The sequence below is a fragment of the Microtus ochrogaster genome, unplaced genomic scaffold (genome assembly GCF_000317375.1).
Source record: "Microtus ochrogaster isolate Prairie Vole_2 unplaced genomic scaffold, MicOch1.0 UNK82, whole genome shotgun sequence".
Classification (NCBI taxonomy): domain Eukaryota; kingdom Metazoa; phylum Chordata; class Mammalia; order Rodentia; family Cricetidae; genus Microtus; species Microtus ochrogaster.
The window spans coordinates 1,359,932-1,377,872 of NW_004949180.1; the positions used below are offsets into that span (position 1 = coordinate 1,359,932).

Sequence of the window (17,941 nt, forward strand, 5' to 3'; positions counted from 1 at the left end):
GCCTCTGCCTCCCGAGTGCTAGGATTAAAGGCGTGAGCCACCACCGCCCAGCTCAATCTACTCTTAATATAGTATTTAGAAGGACAATCTGAGGGCAGTTAGTTAACTTTAAGGGGAAAAATTTAGCTAAGCTGTTTCTTAGAAACAAATGGCCAGATTGTTTCTATTTCTGCAATATTGCTGAAAGTAGGGACAGGGTGAAGATGCTATGTTTAGCCGCCAGGGGGCAGCAGCTGAGCAGGAGTGACTATGGTCCCAACCAGTTTTACTGGCAGGCTGGAGCAGCATTCTTTATGTGTTTCAAGCAGGTATTTTAATGGGCTGCAAAACAAGTAATCATAAAGGGGTAAGAAGAGAAGGTTTTGAAATCCAAGGTCAAAACTATCTCAAAGTTCAGACCTCTAGGTGTTCTTCCTTCCACACTTGAAATTAAGGCAAAAATCGGATGAAACTTTTTTCTATGGAGCCAGGGGTGCAAAGTCAGTTTTGTGATATCCCGATGACACACAGTACCAGCGAGACGGCCTTCTGCTCTCGCCCCAAATAAAAACCTGCCTGACTATTGCAATCTAGTAGCCAGAAAGTATTTCTGTAAGATTTCCCCTTCGTAACTACTACATACTTCTAGAACAATATAGCCTACATCTGAAAAGTCAGTTGGCCAAGAACACGTAAAAGAAAAAATTTACTTATTTTTATTTTTGGTACACAGTGTTTGCATTATGTATATGTCTGTATGCATCCCACATGTGTGCCTGGTGCCCGCAGAGACCAGAGCAGGGCACTGGATTCCTTGGAACTGGAGTTATAGTGTTGTGAGCCACCATGTGGGTGCTGAGAACCATACCCGAGTCCTTCATCAGAGCAGCAATGGCTATTAACCACAGTGCCAGCTCTCTAGCTCCAAAGGGTACGTCTAAAGGAGATACTCTCTTTACAACAAGGGATTTTGAGGAAAGAATCCCCTCGCCCCCTGTGCTTAAATGTATTCACTAGGTTCATTCTACTGTGCTGACAGCCCAGCAGAATCCTTTTCTGTATGGCCTTGTCTTCAGTTCCCTGAAACGGGAGGCCTGCTGTGAAAGTTTCATCATAATTGTCAACTCAATAGGGTTTAGAATCACCATGGAAACGAAGCTCGGGGCACATCTGTGATGGGTTTTCTAGATTAGAGTAGTTCAGGTGGAAGCTCACCTGAATACAGTGGTTATCCGTCCATAGATTGCACAGGAGAGCAGGGACTGAGTGGCAACCTTCACGTCTCTGTCTACTGCCTGATGAAGGACAATTTGACTAGCAACTCAAGGCACTACCTGCCTGCCATGAAACACTGTGTCTTGACGCTGGGAGCTGAAATAAAGCCTCTCTTCTGTCCTTTGGCTGCTTTGGTCTTGTATTTAGATGCAGCAACCAGAAAAGCCACTAATACACAGGGCCTGTGTTTTCTAGTCTCAGAACTAAGAATGGTATCCGGAAAGCCCTAACTGCTAAACGGCTGTTTCTGTAGCAAACACCTTCTTTTTCTGCACAAATACAACCTGATCTAGCAGCTGGTTAATGCCAAGAAACACACACACATTATAGCACCATTTAATAGCCCAAGTGGACCGTGCTTAGCAAGAACCTGGGTCACAGCAAGATGGCCACACACCTGCTCGGAGACGGGGCTGCTGTATTTCTTCGACATCCTCTTCCTCATTGTATCCTTCACCGACTTCACCTTTTTCCCAAGAGAGATGCGGGAGGCCATCGGCGATTTGATTACCTCTTTGTACACAAAATCTCCCTCTTTACCCTGCAAAACAGAGTGTAAACACCATTAGTCCTTGGAGAGAAAGGCTAGAAACCCGTTCCACTACTCAAACCATTAACATCCTAGACCTCAGAGAAAATATTAGCATTCCCCGGGGTCTTCACATTTTTCTCCTGTTAACTCAAGGCTCTTATTTATCTTTGAGATGAGGAATTAAAACCTACTGAGAGGTATTTTGTTTGTCTGTTTATCCTGGGGCTTCAGGCACTTTTTATTTTATTTAATCTTAGTACATGCTTTTCCAGTTGCGTTTTTTTTTTTCCTTCCTATCATTTAAAAGCCCTTGAGGGAACTGCATTTCATTAGTGCAGAAAGATTTAGAGGAACCAATATTCACGTAACCCCAGCAGTGGGGGAGCAGGGACTGACTCACCCAAGGGCAGAAGGTGGGCATCAGACTGTGTGACTATGTACGACAGTCAGTGTAGCCAACTCCTAAGGGCAAACTCTCCTTCCTTGAACAAGCCAGACTGTGGCCATCTCTCATTCTCTTTTGCATTAAAAGACAAACCTTCCCAAGAAGGGATGGGTGGGGGAGACGTTTGTGTTTGTAGAGATTGACAACATAAAATTATTGGCTTATGAACCAATAAAATTTGATACGCAAATAAAACAGCTTAAATCTTGCAGGAAAGGGTGTAATGCCTCCTATCTCACAGCTGTGTATCTTAGCGACGTAAGATCATAATATCTATAAAGCATTTTTTTTTGTCTTTAAGTGGCAAGCAAAACCATGTAAAACTTACCTACTCCTTTGTGGCTGGAAGTTTAGGGAACTTTAACACAGTGGCCTGGGCCCTGACCATGACTCGCAAGCACATCTGGAGGAGACAATAACCTTGGCAATCAGGGCCCTGGGTTTGCTTTGCTTGCTTCAGGACACCTCACCTGAGAAAGCTCTAAACTTAGGATGGGCCTCGGAGGTCCTATAATAAGACTGCTCAACGAGACCCACATCACAGGGCTCCATGGGGTCAAACCCCTTATGACTAAGGCCAAAGGAGCCAAACTCATCTGTGTGTGTTACTTAAAGAATGCTGGAGCAAAGGCTCTAAGGAGCGATGACGCTCTGAGCAGATGAAGGCACAGATGGCCCCCATCCATTCCGTGTGTAACGGGAGAACACCTTCAAGATGGAGGCAACAGAGTTTCTTTGCTTTTGTCTGGTTTTTGTTTGTTCGAGACAGGGTTTCTCTGTAGCTTTGGAGCCTGTCCTGGAACTAGCTCTTATAGACCAGGCTGGCCTCCCAGAGATCTGCCTCTGCCTCCAGAGTTTCTTTGCCAATATAGTTTTGAACTACTGCACAAAGTGGGAATTGATTCTCTGAGACACCAAAACGGGAACTGTTGGCATCTAGGTCACTGCGGTCCACACTGACAACTTTTCTCTGCGGTCCACTCACCATAGGGTCAGAGTTATTACTGCCAACATGCAGAGAGCGGTTCGTCAGGTCAAATCCACCGAAACTGCAAGTTCTCTGTGGAACAAGAGAGGGGAGCTGATAATGCAGTTATGCTCAGGTCACACCCACAGACAACCCAACACATGTCCCCTGGGCAAAGCATCTCCGAGCCACAAATACATGTACACGATGGGTATAGGACACACGGTACGATGAAGGAAAAACGTATGCTTCATGTCACACGAGACCTTCCTGATGGGGTGTTCTCATGGGTCACCGGGACCCTTAACATGCAAAAACAATGACTCTTAAGAATGAAATAAACACAATCTTCAGAATCTCGGTACAGGGAGGCTCCCTCACTGCTCCATGATCTTGGGAGTCCTAAGCTCTGCCAAGGACAGCAGGCCTTTGAGAAGGACTTTTGTCATTTAGTTTTAAACCATTATGGAGGGAAGAGAAGGTATGTTCATAGTCAGCCAATCATGCCAACAGGGTTATCTACTTTCTGTGGGACATCCTTCCCCATCCTGGCCAAAAATGATGATAATTTCCCCACCTGACTCTCGACTTATCTAGTTACTACCCTTTGTATCACAATGGATGACAGCACATTTACCAGTGGAGGGGTGACTGGATGTCTGCCACTAACCACACACTCCACTTTCAGTAGGAAAGATGCTGCTGCAGTTATGATGAGAGACTTATTGTACTTTTAGTTGGTTTCAAATTTTGTGAAACTACTTCTATTTCCAGGATTTTCTGTCTCTGGAACTTATATCCAATTTCTCTAGCAAAATAAATAAGTAAATAGATCACTCGAGGCCCTTGCCTGTTTCCTCTTGCCAAAGCATATTCATTTTTGTTGGAGGTGATGTTTTAAAAGCAGTTGATGAGAAAACTAACACAGCAGATTTGGGCTCTAATGCTCTATATTACCTGCTGCTCGGAGACCCTACGGGTAGCCACAAAATGGAAGAAATGAGCACAAAAGCAGAATACAAACTATGAACACTGCTTCTTTTAATCAGACACATTTTAGATATATTAATGTACCGCATTGAGATAGAAGACACGGTCGAGGAGGAAAATGAGTAGGCATTTAAGACCGCACATAGATCTAACTTGTGCTTCTTGCTTGCTGCTTGACACACAGAGCAAGTCCTAAAACTCTGAGTTTAGGATTCCGAATCGATACTATCTAGATCATAGACCTGAAGTACTTAGCACCCTGGGCTCATAAAGCAGACGCTCTGGGCCTTGTTTATCCTCTGATGTTTCATTCTGGTTCTGCTAAGAGGCTGGAAGTCCTCTTGATTATTCCACTGCAGGTTAGCCTTAGTCAAGATTAAAAACATGCAAAGGAGGGGCAGGAAACTCCATTCCGGGTTTTATAATCTGGAAGTTCAACAGTTAAACCAAAGCTTCCAGGAACAGGCCACACAGGGAGGTGGCAGCTGTGGCACCCAAGAGGAACAGAAGAGAAGGGCATTTGGGGCCATCCACCTCTCAGCAACACTTGCTCTTGCTTTCACTAATCACTACTTGCTCACTTTCTAGTGAAGGTTAGCTCAGTTTTATACTATCAGGAGGTAACCCTGCTTTCTTCATAGTCAACCAGCCTTATATCTCGTCCATAAAACGACTCCTCAATACAAAAGGAATCGCCAGCTCACCTAATTGGGAAACAATAATATGGCCACCTCTCAAGGCAAATTTTTTAACATTAACTTTCCCCTCGTAGCTTATGGTGCCAAATGCTTTCTCTCAGTTCTGCAAAGGCAGGGACTTTATTCTAGTTCCTTTCCTGTGACTCAGGGCTTCGCAGACACGGGATGGCGCCCAGATGCCCGATCACTTTATGACTTTCGCACGTCCCTGCTTTAAATGACAACATCTCCCTCAACCCTGGACCCAGCACGCTTTCTCTGATGCATAGGAAATAACTCACAAGGCATTTATGTGGAAATGATGACTGTAATAAATTAGAAACTTATTTGGGTTTTCATGTGCCTGCTGTGGGCATTTATGCCTAAAATAAAGGGCTTAACGAATGGGCTGATTTTCAGACTCCCCAGCTAAACATCTCTCCAAGCGATGTGTTAAGACAGCAGAATCAGATTCTTCATCAGCGGAGGGCTAACAAGCACTGAGCGTTGCATGGAGGAAGTTCCCACTTCTGGTAAGGTCACCAGTTCTCAAAGCAGAGCTCTTGCAGGAGGGAAGGTGGATTATAAAAACAACCAAAGGAAAAAAAAAACAATCTTTGAACTCTGGTGATCTGCATAAATGGAGCATAAGCAAAATATTCTGAGTTCATTCATCTCTTGTACAGATAATTATAAAAACCTCTTTTGGATGATGCTTGGGATGAGGTGAGTGAGCCAATGGGATGGGCATGCAGCTGAGAACATGTTTGGAGGGGGATTGGATTTAAAAAGGGACAAGATTCCGAAATGTCATGCATGTCTGTTTTCCCAAACAAAAAAAAAATTGAATGAATAAAAATTAAAAGCAAGACACGTGACTGTTTCCAATGAATTCAAAGCGTTATCATTTCCCTGAGGCTTTGTCAAGCAAGTATGGCATCTCTGAAGGACAAAAAGAGCAAGGTTGACGATTAAAGCAAACTGTGCACTTTGGGGTAAAGTGAAGGAAGTGAATACAACAAAGAGAATGGAAAGAGCACTTCAGGTGAAAGAAGCAAGTGTCAGAGGGTGTAAGACCAGCGATAGAGCTTAGCATGCAGAAGGCTGTGGGTTCGTGTCCCAGAACCAGAACACCAAAATCAACCAACCAACCAAACAAACAAACCAAAAAACCCACCCATCTCCTTCTACTGTTGAAACATTGACTTTATCCTATGTTTTCTGAATAATGAGAATGTTAATTTTTTCCAATTATATGATTGTACTTACAAGAGCAGCTATGCACAGATTTCTAATTTAGCCCTGAATATATTGCTTAGAAGATATTAAAAATGCCCAGTACTGTCTGCCTTAAGCTCTTGGCATATTAAAAGTATCCCAGTTCATAGTGCCATCGTTAGTGAGTAGCGCTGATGTCTGGGGGCAAGCAGGCAGATGAACGGAGCTCAACTCTGACACCAAGACCAGTGCTTCACAAAAGATATGGAGGGCAGAGTACACCAGAAACTGAAGGAATGAGTAGCCAAGAAAATTCTGATATTAAAACAAAACAGAACAGAGAAGAACCAAAACACTGTTGCCAAGATACAGAAAGACAGAGGGAAAGTTTTCCCAACAGACTGATAGCATAAAAAGTGTTGTAAGGCGCACAAGAGGGGAAAAAACAGAAAAGAAAATCTAGGACGGAAGTCAACACACATGGGAATTATTTTCAAAACTCCAAAGCGAGGAAAGACCCACAGATTCTCTAAGAAGCAGAGGAGGGCATTTGAAGGATGGCAGTGGCCAATCCGTCTTCGTTTTCACAAAAGCAGAACTCGATTGCATGCATTTAAATCACAGTTATACAGTTCTGGACAAGAGCATCCTATTCATGATCGCGAAGGAACCCTGGGAAAAGTGACCGTGGAGCCTATTCTCCTCCAGAGGTTCTTTCAGACCTTTCAAAGGGGCTCTGGGCCAGCAGCCCCGGGAGGATTAAGCAAGGTGCCAGAGCACAGCGGTGCCAGCTTCGCCTCGCTCTGTCCCCTTTTACACGGGCCATTGTGCAAACTCCAAGTTAGGTGGGAATCCCAGGGGGAGAATATCTATACTCTCAAGTTCGAACTAAGTCACCCTCTGAAAGGAGAAGTTGAGCTAGGCTTCGTCGGCCCTTCAGGATAAAAACTGAAAAACGAAAACCTTTTATTTTAAGTCATCTTATAAGAAAGCACTTTACTTTCTGATGCATAAGAATCTGCGTGGCTGCTGGGGACATTACTACATGCTAATCACTCCATTTTAAAAAAGGCAAAAATACTGAATTAGTTTCAGTAAAACAAACGGGCTTTAATTGATTTTTTTTTTCTCTTTTAGATGCAAGAACTTTCTGGCTGGCCCTCCTAATCAAAGAAATGTACTTGACAATGGGGATGGCAGACTTTCCATCAGTTCTTTCTTATTGTTTTCAGTAACTGAAAAAGAAACAGCTCTTTCAGGGCTTAGTGTCCTCTTTCTGCTTCGAATGAGCTTCGAGGTCCTATGACAAGATGGCTGGCCATGAAGACAGCCACTCCTAGAAGTTAGCCAGAGCCCACTCCTGAACCCTCGAAGATTAGCTTCAAGGTTTAGTTTCAGTTAAAAAAAAATCAAAGAGCTTCAGCTAGCCAGAGGGCAGATGGAAATTAGAGGAAAGGCATTAGTACTAAAGAAAGAAGGTCTAGAGATCGGAGGTGATGGTGGAATGGACCCTGAAGAGATGAAGGAAGGCGCATTTGCAAGAAGAGAGGCCATAATGCTTGACTGCACATCACAGAAATGACAAGGCCTTCCTCAAGACTATCCTGGCGACTCACGGACTTCTGGTGAATTCTCAAGAGAACCCTTTTAGTACAGCGGTCCACCGTGGCAGCCCACTTCCTCTTTGCCTCCTCATCCTCCTCCAGCAAGCACCGCCTCAGGTCCTGCTTCTCAGCCTTGCTCAGCGTCCTGTCTGAAGCAGGACGCACGAGCTGGGTCAGGTTCAGGTGGCTGTAGAGACTCCGCTCCACCACGTAGGTGATATTGAACTCGCTGACCGAGGTGCGCCCTCGGCCCCTCCTGCCAGGGAAGCCGCAGCTGCCGCCCCCCTTGGGCTTCTGCCGGGGCAGCAGGTCACAGTTGGTGCCATTGACTCCTTTTCTGGAGGGACGCTGGCAGAGAAAAGTTCTGGAACAGGAGTAATTAGTATCCGTTTTCTTCAAGCGGATTTGCTTACGGACACTCTGCACCTCCTCCAAGGACACCAGAAAGTGGTGCCTACGCCGATGGTTGTCATAGAAGAAAACACCGTCCGTACTTACCCCATGACTCAAGGACCCAAGACCTTTCTTCATTTCCCCCTCTGTGAGGGAGCGGGACACTTTCTGGGCCTTCTCTTCTTCTGGATAGGAGAAGAATGTCCCCATCTTCTTAGGGGGCTTAATCAGGCTCCGACTTTCTCCCTTGCTGAATGTTTTGACCAACTTCCGGCCAGCTCCCCAAGTATCCAGGCTGCTAGACGATGGAGATGGGGTGAGAGACTCTGAATCATCTTCCGGAGGCTTCTCAGAGGAGCCATCATAGAAACATGGCTTTTTGTGCACTCCAGAGTAGAGTGCGGACCTCTCGTCCAGGACGGGCGGATTCTCAAACACATGTTCCTCTCCACCTGGAAGGGCATGAACACAGGATCTCCTGTGAATGGGTGTCCCACAGACCTTTGTCCATCCCTGGAAAACACAAGTTAGCTCACACAGCTAACGGTCGTGTTCCTCCTGCCTACACTAAGATCTTCTTCACAAACATGGCCCATAGGTCAAGGCACATGCAACAAGAAGGTCATCAGACTGCACTGTGTGGTTGTAAGGAAGCTTAACATTCAACATTTGTGGGGTGCTGGGTCTGGCGGCACAGCCAGTAATCCCAGTTTCAGGGAAAACAGAGGATGGCAAGTTCAAGATCAACCCCACCAAATTAACGAGACTCAAAAATAAAAGCTTGATGGTATTATTACTCCTGACTATAAGCTGAGCACTTGGGAGGTGGAGGCAGGAGGGTCAGGAGTTCAGGGTCATCCCTGGCTAAATACAGAGTTCAAGGCCAGCCTAAGTTAATGAGAACCTGACTCCCAAAACCAAACCAAAACAAAAGAGGGATGGGGCTATAGCTCAAATGCAGAGAGGTCTTGTTCAGCTTTAGCATGTGTGAGGCTTCGCATTCAAACCCCAGTACTATTAAACTAGGTAGGGAAAATTTGTGATATCTTTTATTCTCCTTCAGAACAAGTTTTTAGGCCAACATCTTCCTTGACCTACTAAAAATGCCATTTACAAAACCAAGGCCCGTCACTACTGTGATATATGTTAGCATTTTGAGGTCATTGGCATCCGACTTGTAAGCGCATTCTCCAGAAGCTAGGCTCAGTCCTCCCCATCCCAAAAGGCTTTAGCTCCTTTAGGTCAGAGCTAGTGGCTTTTATAGTTGGAGTGTGGTGAATGTCATGTGGCGGACCATGATTTTTTTTATTGGTACATATGCCGTTTAAGTGATTAAATCTCCAAGAGAGTTTGGGTGGGGAAAACACCAGAAAGGGTTATACATGCAAATGTGATTGACAAATACTCTCCAGTGGACTAGCCAAACACATAAAGCCAGAGGAACTGAGCGATTCCAGCCAGAGAGTCCCAGCCACCCAGCCCTGGAGGAAACAGCAAGGGCATTTAAGGGCTTTGACACGCAAGCAGCTCACTAAGTGTTCTACTCAGGCCCAGGCTTCCAGGCCTTGAAGCTCTCTCTGGGGCCAGGTAGCGAGCCAAGCCCTCTGGAGCAGCCCAGTGGAAAGGCCTGGATGTGCTGGCAGGAGAGCCAAGTTCTTTTCTGCATGTGTTATATGAACAGATGTGACGGAGGAAGTAGGTCAAACTGTGGGTGTAGCGATCCCAACTGGCTGCATCCCTCAATTAGAAGGAAACATTGGAGCCTTGCAGCTTTTCACCAGCTGAACAGCCGAAAGAGGAAAAAAAAATACGAAGTTCCCTGGAACAGAAGGGAAAAGGCTATACAATCCAGCTGGGACAAAGGTGCCAATGAGTGGTTAAGTGTCAGGGAGAGAGAGGGAGGGTGGTAAAAATGACACCCTTTTCCAGGAGAGTCTAAGAATGGCTACCTTTCCTAATTTGATGGATATTCATTACAGAAGAATTCGGCTATGAAATCCCACTTAAGAGTGACTTCACGTCCGTGTGGGGAAGTGAGCAGCAGAGACGGAAGGAGAAGTGAAGGAGAAATCAAAACGATGCCCAGTCCCGGAGTCACTGAAGAGCTGTTTGGGGATCTACAGGGAGGGTGTGATGCCTGGTCCAGGATCAGACAGGATTCAGCCAGACCACAGGCAGTGCTCAATATGAGGGCTGCTTCCTGCTCCCTCCTTCAGATGCCCTAATAACTTTAGAGACCAATAGTATTTACGTCTTCCCAAGTAAATATTGTTACTTCTAAAGATTGTGCCCTGCTTCCTGGGCTAAGACTGGAAGCCTGCCTGGTGGCAGAGGTAGCCCCACTGTGAATGAACACAGCCATGTTATGCCCTCCAGGTGGTACAGATCCCTGAAACTTCTAAGTAACACAGTCCTGAAGGGCTCCGTGGGGTCCTGGTGGGCTTTACCCAGTGCTCTAAAGACCTGCCACTCATCAGCGGTTCACATATCTTCTGGAGTATTTTCAGAACAGCCATCAGCAGTTTACGCATCTCTGTCACAGCTGGGTCTGGCACTATCTGGGACACACATGTCTGTGACATGTGCAGCCTTAGCCTGGGAAGGCAGCGTCTGCTAAGGCGCTTTGAGCAGACTATGGAAATGCCTCCGAAGAGGCTGTGTCAGCCTTTGTGAGAAGGCCCGTGCAGAGCAAGGTTTCCTGTCTGTGTCTGAGAGGCAGCCCCCCAAACCCAGCCCTGACCTGGGCTCCCTGAATACAGTCTTCTCCTGTCCTCTGCGGATCAAAGGGAGCCGCTTTGCTATTGCAGAAGTGGAGGCCCAGGTGAGTTCTGCCCCTGTGCAATGTGCAACCTGCTTCACGGTGGCCTTATCTTAATGCAGCTGAGATCAGAAGACCCCACGTAATGCAGGGACACAGATTTGCACAAGTTCTGGTCTTTAGCTATTGGTCTGTTACTGTAAGTGCTAACACAAAGAGACACTTGAGGCTTCCTTGTTTGCTAAAAGCCACCAAGCGGAAGCTGATGGTTCCGTACTGGCTTAGACTTGCTTCTGCACTGTGGAGAGGGCTAACGCATCTACGTCTATGGACAACACATAGAAGTGGGCAGACAACAGGTACAAACATGGTTGGTCTGTGTTGAATACTCTCCAAAGATGCTATGTCAGGATGTACCTGGAAAGTCATTTTATAAATAAGAAAACCTTACAGGTGGGTGCCACCATGTAGCCTATAGTGCTCCTCTCTCGGGCTCAAAATTGCTGGGATTATAGACCCTTTGCTGTATGCAGCTATATTTGGGAATATTAAGCTTTTATTTGATCTTTTTTTGGGGGTAGATTTTTGTATTGTTTATGCATCCTACTAAAAGCGAAAATGAACAAGGTCCTAATTTGAACAATCGTAACTGTAACTCAAAGGTTACTAGTCATTCTGCTGATCCCCAGTCAATGTCTCTGTTGACATTATTGTTTCATCTCCCCAGTCAGCTGTTAAAGATCCCCTTCGAACTGAAGGTCCTCAAAGTCCCTTTGAAAAAAGATTTGAGATTGTTTCCTGGAAGAACAAAGCAGCTCCAAGGCTTTGAAGGGATATTAAGAGCCTCGATTGTCAGGTGGCTTTGCAAGAGAGATGCAGGGTGTATCCGATTTGCATGAGACCCATTGCATTACAAATGCCAGTCCCCTATGGAAGAAAGGCGTATGCTGAGAACATACAGGGTTATATATGGCAACAGAAGCTCATAATTAAGGCTGGGTCACACCTTCAGGTTTTATCGTCAGACCCTAGCCATTTCCCATCTCTGTCACTCTGGAATTACTAAGTGCCCGAAATACTTGACACCAGGATCCTTCATTCCACAAGGCTGAGCATGGCCCTACTGGCACGGAGACAGCTCTCAGCCCCAGCCAGAGCTCGGTTTGTTTCCTACTTGAATTCATATTCTGTTTCTACTGAACATCCAACCCCAAGTGGTTTCTTCTGAAAGAACTAGGGTGGGGTTTCCTGCCCCCGCCCCTGGTTTTTGTTTTCTGTTTGGTTTGGTTTTCTTACCTTCAGTGCTGGGCTTTTTCATTTCTTCCACCCTGATCAGTTTCTTCCTGACTCTTCGGGTAGAGTTTACCAGCTTGTGTAACCTCTTAAACTTCACCGACTCCTCCGACTCATCATCCGATTGTTCTCTTGACTGGCCAAGAAACAGAGGAACGGTTAATCAGTTAATTGCTCCGGAGCTGTGGCCTCCCGGCTGGCATGACTAGCTCAGCTGGCCTCTCAGTCAAAACCAGGGATCTGCAGCTCCACCGCCAAACTTGGAACATCAACAAATCTGCCCAACAGGTTTACAAAACCCAGCATACCCTCAAATGGCCTAATTCTGCAGACTCAATCCTAGGGATAAAGTACATATTCATGGCATTGACCACCATGGGGGTATCTGTCCATCCCGCTCCCTGTGTCTTTCAAGCCAAGTCCAGCAGGACTTTCTCCTCGAGCTGGCCCTGTAATTCCAGTTACACTGCTGTGGTTTGGGCCAGGCTCTCCTCTGTCTGGCCCATTGGGACTTGCTGCTGAACGTGGTCATCAACCACTTCTCCAAACCAAAATTTTGTTGACTTTTTCCAGCACCCCACCCCCACCCCAAATCAAAACCAGGAGGCAGAAAAGGGGAAGCAATGAAGGAAAAAAAAAAGAAAGAAAAGAGGGGAGGGGAGAGAAACTTTCTTTCCTTTTTGTTAGAACTGCCTGCCACGTCACAGTCATCCCTGCCACCTCCCCCAGCTCCTTCTGAGGACTCATGAGGCAAGGCTGAGGACAGCCCCACATTCCTCCAAAGAGACAAGGGAAAAAGCTGACCTTTATGGCCATACAGTACAGTCCATATTCCCCAGCAGCCCATTCCATTCTGCAGCGACTCAAGTGTGCTCCGGCCCAGCTGTTTTCCCTCAAGTATCAAACATTACAGAGGGGAAAAAAATTCTCTCTCCATAGCAGTGGTCCAGGCTAAAAACAATCCTTTCCTTGTGAACGGAACGAGGGCTTCATTTCCAAGTCCATTCCAACATTCAGTATGCAGCTTCCTCCACTGTATCTGCTGGAAATGTGAAGTTTCCCACCGGAGCGCCATAAGGCACGCTGCACTACCCGGCTGGGGGCTAGGGCCTCTTGGAAGAACCCCAGCCTCGCCATGCTCGGTGCAACCAATGAGTGGGTCCAGCTAGTCCTGCCCGAATTGACAATAGCATCCCTGCATGTCCTCGGTGCAATTCTCAGAGAGACAGGTGACGCTACACACCCCGCCCCACCCCCAACAACACAAAACAAACCACATCTCCAATTCAAGACCAATGAGGGGACTTTCCCCAAGGAAAGCTCTCCCGAATCGCAACTTCATAGGCCATAAAATAGGTCAATCAGTGTTGGTAGAGAAGGGCACAAAAGAAGAGGGTGGAGACCACATATGGATTGCTTAGAAACGGTGCATGCTGGGAGTGCACGGATATTTCTCTCAGTACAATGGTACCCTCTCCTGGATAAACTTGATCCATGTTCTGCCACCTCCTTGCCTTGGAGACCACAGCACTGGCGCCTCTGTACTTTACTTTAGTAGACTCCCTGTTGATTGATTAGTACAGACTTCAGCAAATCATCAGACTGCAGTACTCCTCAGTGGTCCTGTCTGTGAAGCGTGTTTGAATCTATGTCCTCCTTCTGTAAAATTCCCAGGAAAATAATGCCTGCAGGGTCACAATTAAAGTCGCCTACTGTCGGGTTGGAGAGCCGGCTCAGCGGTTGAGAGCATCACTGGCTCCTCTCCCAGAGGACAGGGGCTCAATTCCCAGCACCCACATGGAGTTCACAACTGTCTATAACTCCACTTCCAGGGGATCTGGTCCCCTCCTACAGACATACATGCAAGCAAAACATCAATGCATATAAAATAAAAATAAACAAATCTTTTTTTGTAAAAAAAAGTTGTCCACTATCTACTTGGCAGACTAGAAGGAAAATGGAACCCTTCTCTCCCATCTCAGTAAGGAAAGGGGGCAATTATGTTAAAGAATTAGGGTTAATGCACTTAGTTGAAAAGTGTAGGTTAAAAAAAAAAGAGTTAAAATAGTAAGTTTAGCTCCAAATACAAAATAATATCATCTGGTTTAAATTTCATTCCTACTTTGTTGAATTGTTGACGTGTCATGAAGTGAAATGGTCAGAGTGGCCAACCAGAGGCATGAGAACTTGGTTACCCTCATTCTGGGTCACGAGCACCTCAGTAACCCACAGTGCACTGGATTGGTGCAAATGTTTCAAAATATTGCATCCTCCCATTCAGTTCAAGTGCCAGCAATCCAAGCAGAAAAGTTAACCTTATATTACACAAGGCCTCTGGATAATCAAACAGCAGCAACAAACAGACGAAACCAGGCTAGGTGTCCAGCCTTGACATTATAAACTCCAGAGTCAGGTCAAGGTTGAAATAAGCATCAACTGTTTGTATGAAAGAGATGGGAAGCTAGACTGGGCGATGCAAATGCGCCCCGTAGCTAGCTAGTTTGTTGGCAGTGGCTGCTGGAGGTTTGTCTTGGGGAGGGCTACTCTAAGAGTGCATGGCAAGGAATGGCATATAGAAATCAATAACACAAAATTCTTCTACAGAGATGCAAACCGTGCATAGAAAAAGTACATTTGCGTGAACTTTCCAGGGAGGAATAAAAATAGTCACATCAGGACACGAGACCGAGAGCCAGCATTTCCTCCCAGACCTTCCTTCCCTGGGCCTACGTTCCCTGTGGAGAAGAACAGTGCAGGTACTTCCTCAATCTCTCTCACATGTCGCACCTACTCTCTGAGGAAAATGCGCTCTAGAGAACATTAAACTGGTGGCATTTCTACTTTTCTAAGTCAGTGGAGGTTCTGGAGGTGTCGGCCATTGACAAATTGCAAGCCACGGCAACCACGGACTTCCTCTGCCTGCCATGCTTTGGACCCTAGGCAGGTTGACACGGAGAGCCACTGAAGAAATGTATACTTGTGCATCTTATCTTTTTAATTAAAAGATTCCTCTGTAGTCAGCCTGGGGAGTCTTTAAGACAATTTTTGTTGATGAGAAGGGTCAACTTGTGGATTCCTCTTGAGTTCCAGGGAAGAAACTTATAACATATTAGTCTCTCTAGCTGTTTTAATATAAAGACACAAGTGACTGCATTTCTTCTAAACTGAGTAATAAATTCTTCCCTGTATATTTCTTTTTCAAATAACCACTTGTTTCTTTCTAAATGTTGAAAGCCACATATCATATTTTTAATATATATGTATATTATATATGTATAGACAATGTGCCTTTTATTTTGAAAATTGACTATTATAAAGAGGATTTAAAATTAAGAACCACTAAAATTATGTACCTAGAATTTTAAAACTCAAGTATTTTTTTAGACAGTCTTGATAGGCAGAAAATAAATACTGTAAGTATTTGGGGCAAAAAAAGAAAAACAAAAACAAAAACCCAAAACCTTCCTACCTAAAGGAGGTTTGTAGAAGAGAAAGAATTTCTACTTTGCATATAAATGATTTGTATATAAACAAAAACCTAAAAGCATATGTTCACACATACTCATTTTCGCATCGCTGTACCCCTGCACCTCTGAGTTAGTTTATTAAAGTTCAATAAAGTAACCTTCAGCTTGATCACCTGACAGACAAGAGGGTGACGTCCATCAGCTTTATCCACCCCATCCCAAACCATGCGGAGGGGGACAAACCACGACTCCACCAAAAGATGCGCAAAGAGCCTTTGCAGTATTGTAAACAGAAACATTCCATTCCTAAGCTTTCCGCTGTAGATTTTTTTTCCACCAGAAAGCCCATATGGCTCAACTTTTAATTACTTTGGCTAATGCTATATGTAGTAATCCTGTGGTGAATGCTTAAGTGTTTCATTTCTGGTTTCCATAGCAACATTACATCAGATTGCAGACAGCTGGCTCCACAGTTTTAAACCATAACAAATTGACCAAGCCAAGGCACAAAAGTATAGCTGCTTTAAAGAGATAGCACACCCTTCGCCAGCCAGGCACTGAGTGAGGAGTCTATGGGGCCATTTGGCATGGACAAGAGGGTGGAGCCTCCTTTCTATCCAGCTTCTCTTGGAACAAGTGCATCTTTTGACACATCTGTGATGCTCTAATGGGAAAAGCCAGGGAGCCAGCGTGGAGAACTTTTGATAACACAACTGCACGCAAGATGATTGGGAAAGGGGAGCAAAATTAACCACATCTGTAACTAAGAAGACCCGTGTGCTGGCGCCCTCTCCAAACATTCCCTCACCACTCATCCTAAGCCTGTCATTTGCCGGCCGCCTGAAGCGGATACTTCACCGCACCTTATAGCGAACAGTTCTTACATCTGTGATGTGCAGAATGCATGGTTTCCAAAAAATTTAGTGGCACGGTAGCAACGGATGTGCGGAATAAACGTCAATCCATGCTTGCAATGAGCAACCAGACCCTTAGGCAGAAGCATATGCGACCATCACAAGCACAGGGTTACGACTTGCCTCCCGGCTCCAAATCTGAGACACGCTGTCACAGTTAACAGCCCTCCAAATCCGAGACACACTGTCACAATCAACAACCAGAAAAACCAGGCTAAGACTCTGTATCTCCCCCAGAGCTACACGACATCATTCAATATAGAAGCAGTTCTGAGAAGCATTTTTCAACTGCGAATACATTTGCCTGAGGAAGTCACACAAGAGTTTTGTTTGCGCCCAGCCCATAAGAAGTCGTATACACTTCAACTTCCTAGAGTCAAGCTGTCACTGCAATAATTCTAAAAGGCATAAGAAGGAGGCCAATTAATCGTAGGCTTATTGAAAGAGATGCCGAACACCGTTTGGATTTAAGCCCTTCACACAGAGTCAGCCCAACTGGCAGCAGAGTGGATCCAGCCCGGGCTTGCTCATTCTTTCATATTCTCAAAATAATATTTAGTATTCTCCAAGAGTTATGTATGGTAACTTGGTGATCCCGCTGGGCAGGAAGGCAGGGAAGCAGCTAGGGGAGATGGACAGATCTAGAGAAACTTAGGGAGCCAAGGAAGCTGCATCCTAGGCGGGAGCAGGCAGAAAGTCGTAACAGAAAAGTTTTCCTTACACACACACACACACACACACACACACACACACACACACACAAAGCATTCGTCAACTTACCGGCTTCGGCATTTAGCAGGCGTAAGGGGCAGGTTTGCAAAGGTGCGGTAGGTACCCCTTCCCCCTCCCTACTCGGAGCCAATCTCACTCTTGATCCTTCGTCAGTCAGTCCTGCAATCTCCAAGTCGGACCAGGCACTCCTGCGAACATGTTCTCTGCAGTTACATGATCGGGCAGGCTCTCCCAGTCACAGCCCAACATCCGAAGAAGAGCACCAGGACACTGACTGGATTCAATTAGCCTCTCTCTGCCTGCTGCCCGATTCCCCAGTTGCTTGCTAACTGGATAACTTGTAAGAAAGGCATAAGTCATCAGCTCTAAGCAAATCTCCTATTCACCACAAGGAAAAAAGGGAGTGTTGTGCACGGCCAACAATCCCTGTTTTCACTGAGGAAGGCTCCCTGACCTCCTGCTGGCCTCCAGTTCCTTAATTACTGTCTATGGAATTCCAGAGAAAGAAAGAAAGAACGCGAGAATCTGAGCGAATCCAGGACAGAGGACGAATCCTTCTGAGTGACTGAACTCTAAAACAGACTGCTTTTGCAGATGAGGCTCCAAACGTTCCTTGAAGGGAGTGGTCTCAATTCAAAGTAGTCACCTTTCCAGGGCTATTTTTGAAACTACTATTGTAAGGTTTATGATTGTGGTT

At 45.6% G+C, this 17,941-nt stretch overlaps 1 protein-coding gene across 4 annotated transcripts in view; it reads right to left on the bottom strand.

Annotated features, from left to right (window-relative positions):
- The window catches only part of Sash1 (SAM and SH3 domain containing 1), a 175,069-nt gene that overhangs the window by 20,724 nt on the left and 136,404 nt on the right, over positions 1–17,941 (bottom strand). The window contains exons 1-5 of one of the 4 annotated variants that reach the window (XM_026777783.1): positions 17,293–17,765; positions 12,135–12,267; positions 7,700–8,532; positions 3,217–3,291; positions 1,652–1,795 (exon numbers count right to left, since the gene is read on the bottom strand). In XM_026777783.1, the coding sequence (XP_026633584.1) occupies positions 1,652–1,795; positions 3,217–3,291; positions 7,700–8,532; positions 12,135–12,267; positions 17,293–17,304 (1,197 nt within the window). In that variant the 5' untranslated portion in view covers positions 17,305–17,765. Of the gene's footprint in view, positions 1–1,651; positions 1,796–3,216; positions 3,292–7,699; positions 8,533–12,134; positions 12,268–17,292; positions 17,766–17,941 lie in introns of those variants that run through there. The other 3 variants (XM_013354989.2, XM_026777782.1, XM_005370645.2) reach the window with 3 other exon arrangements.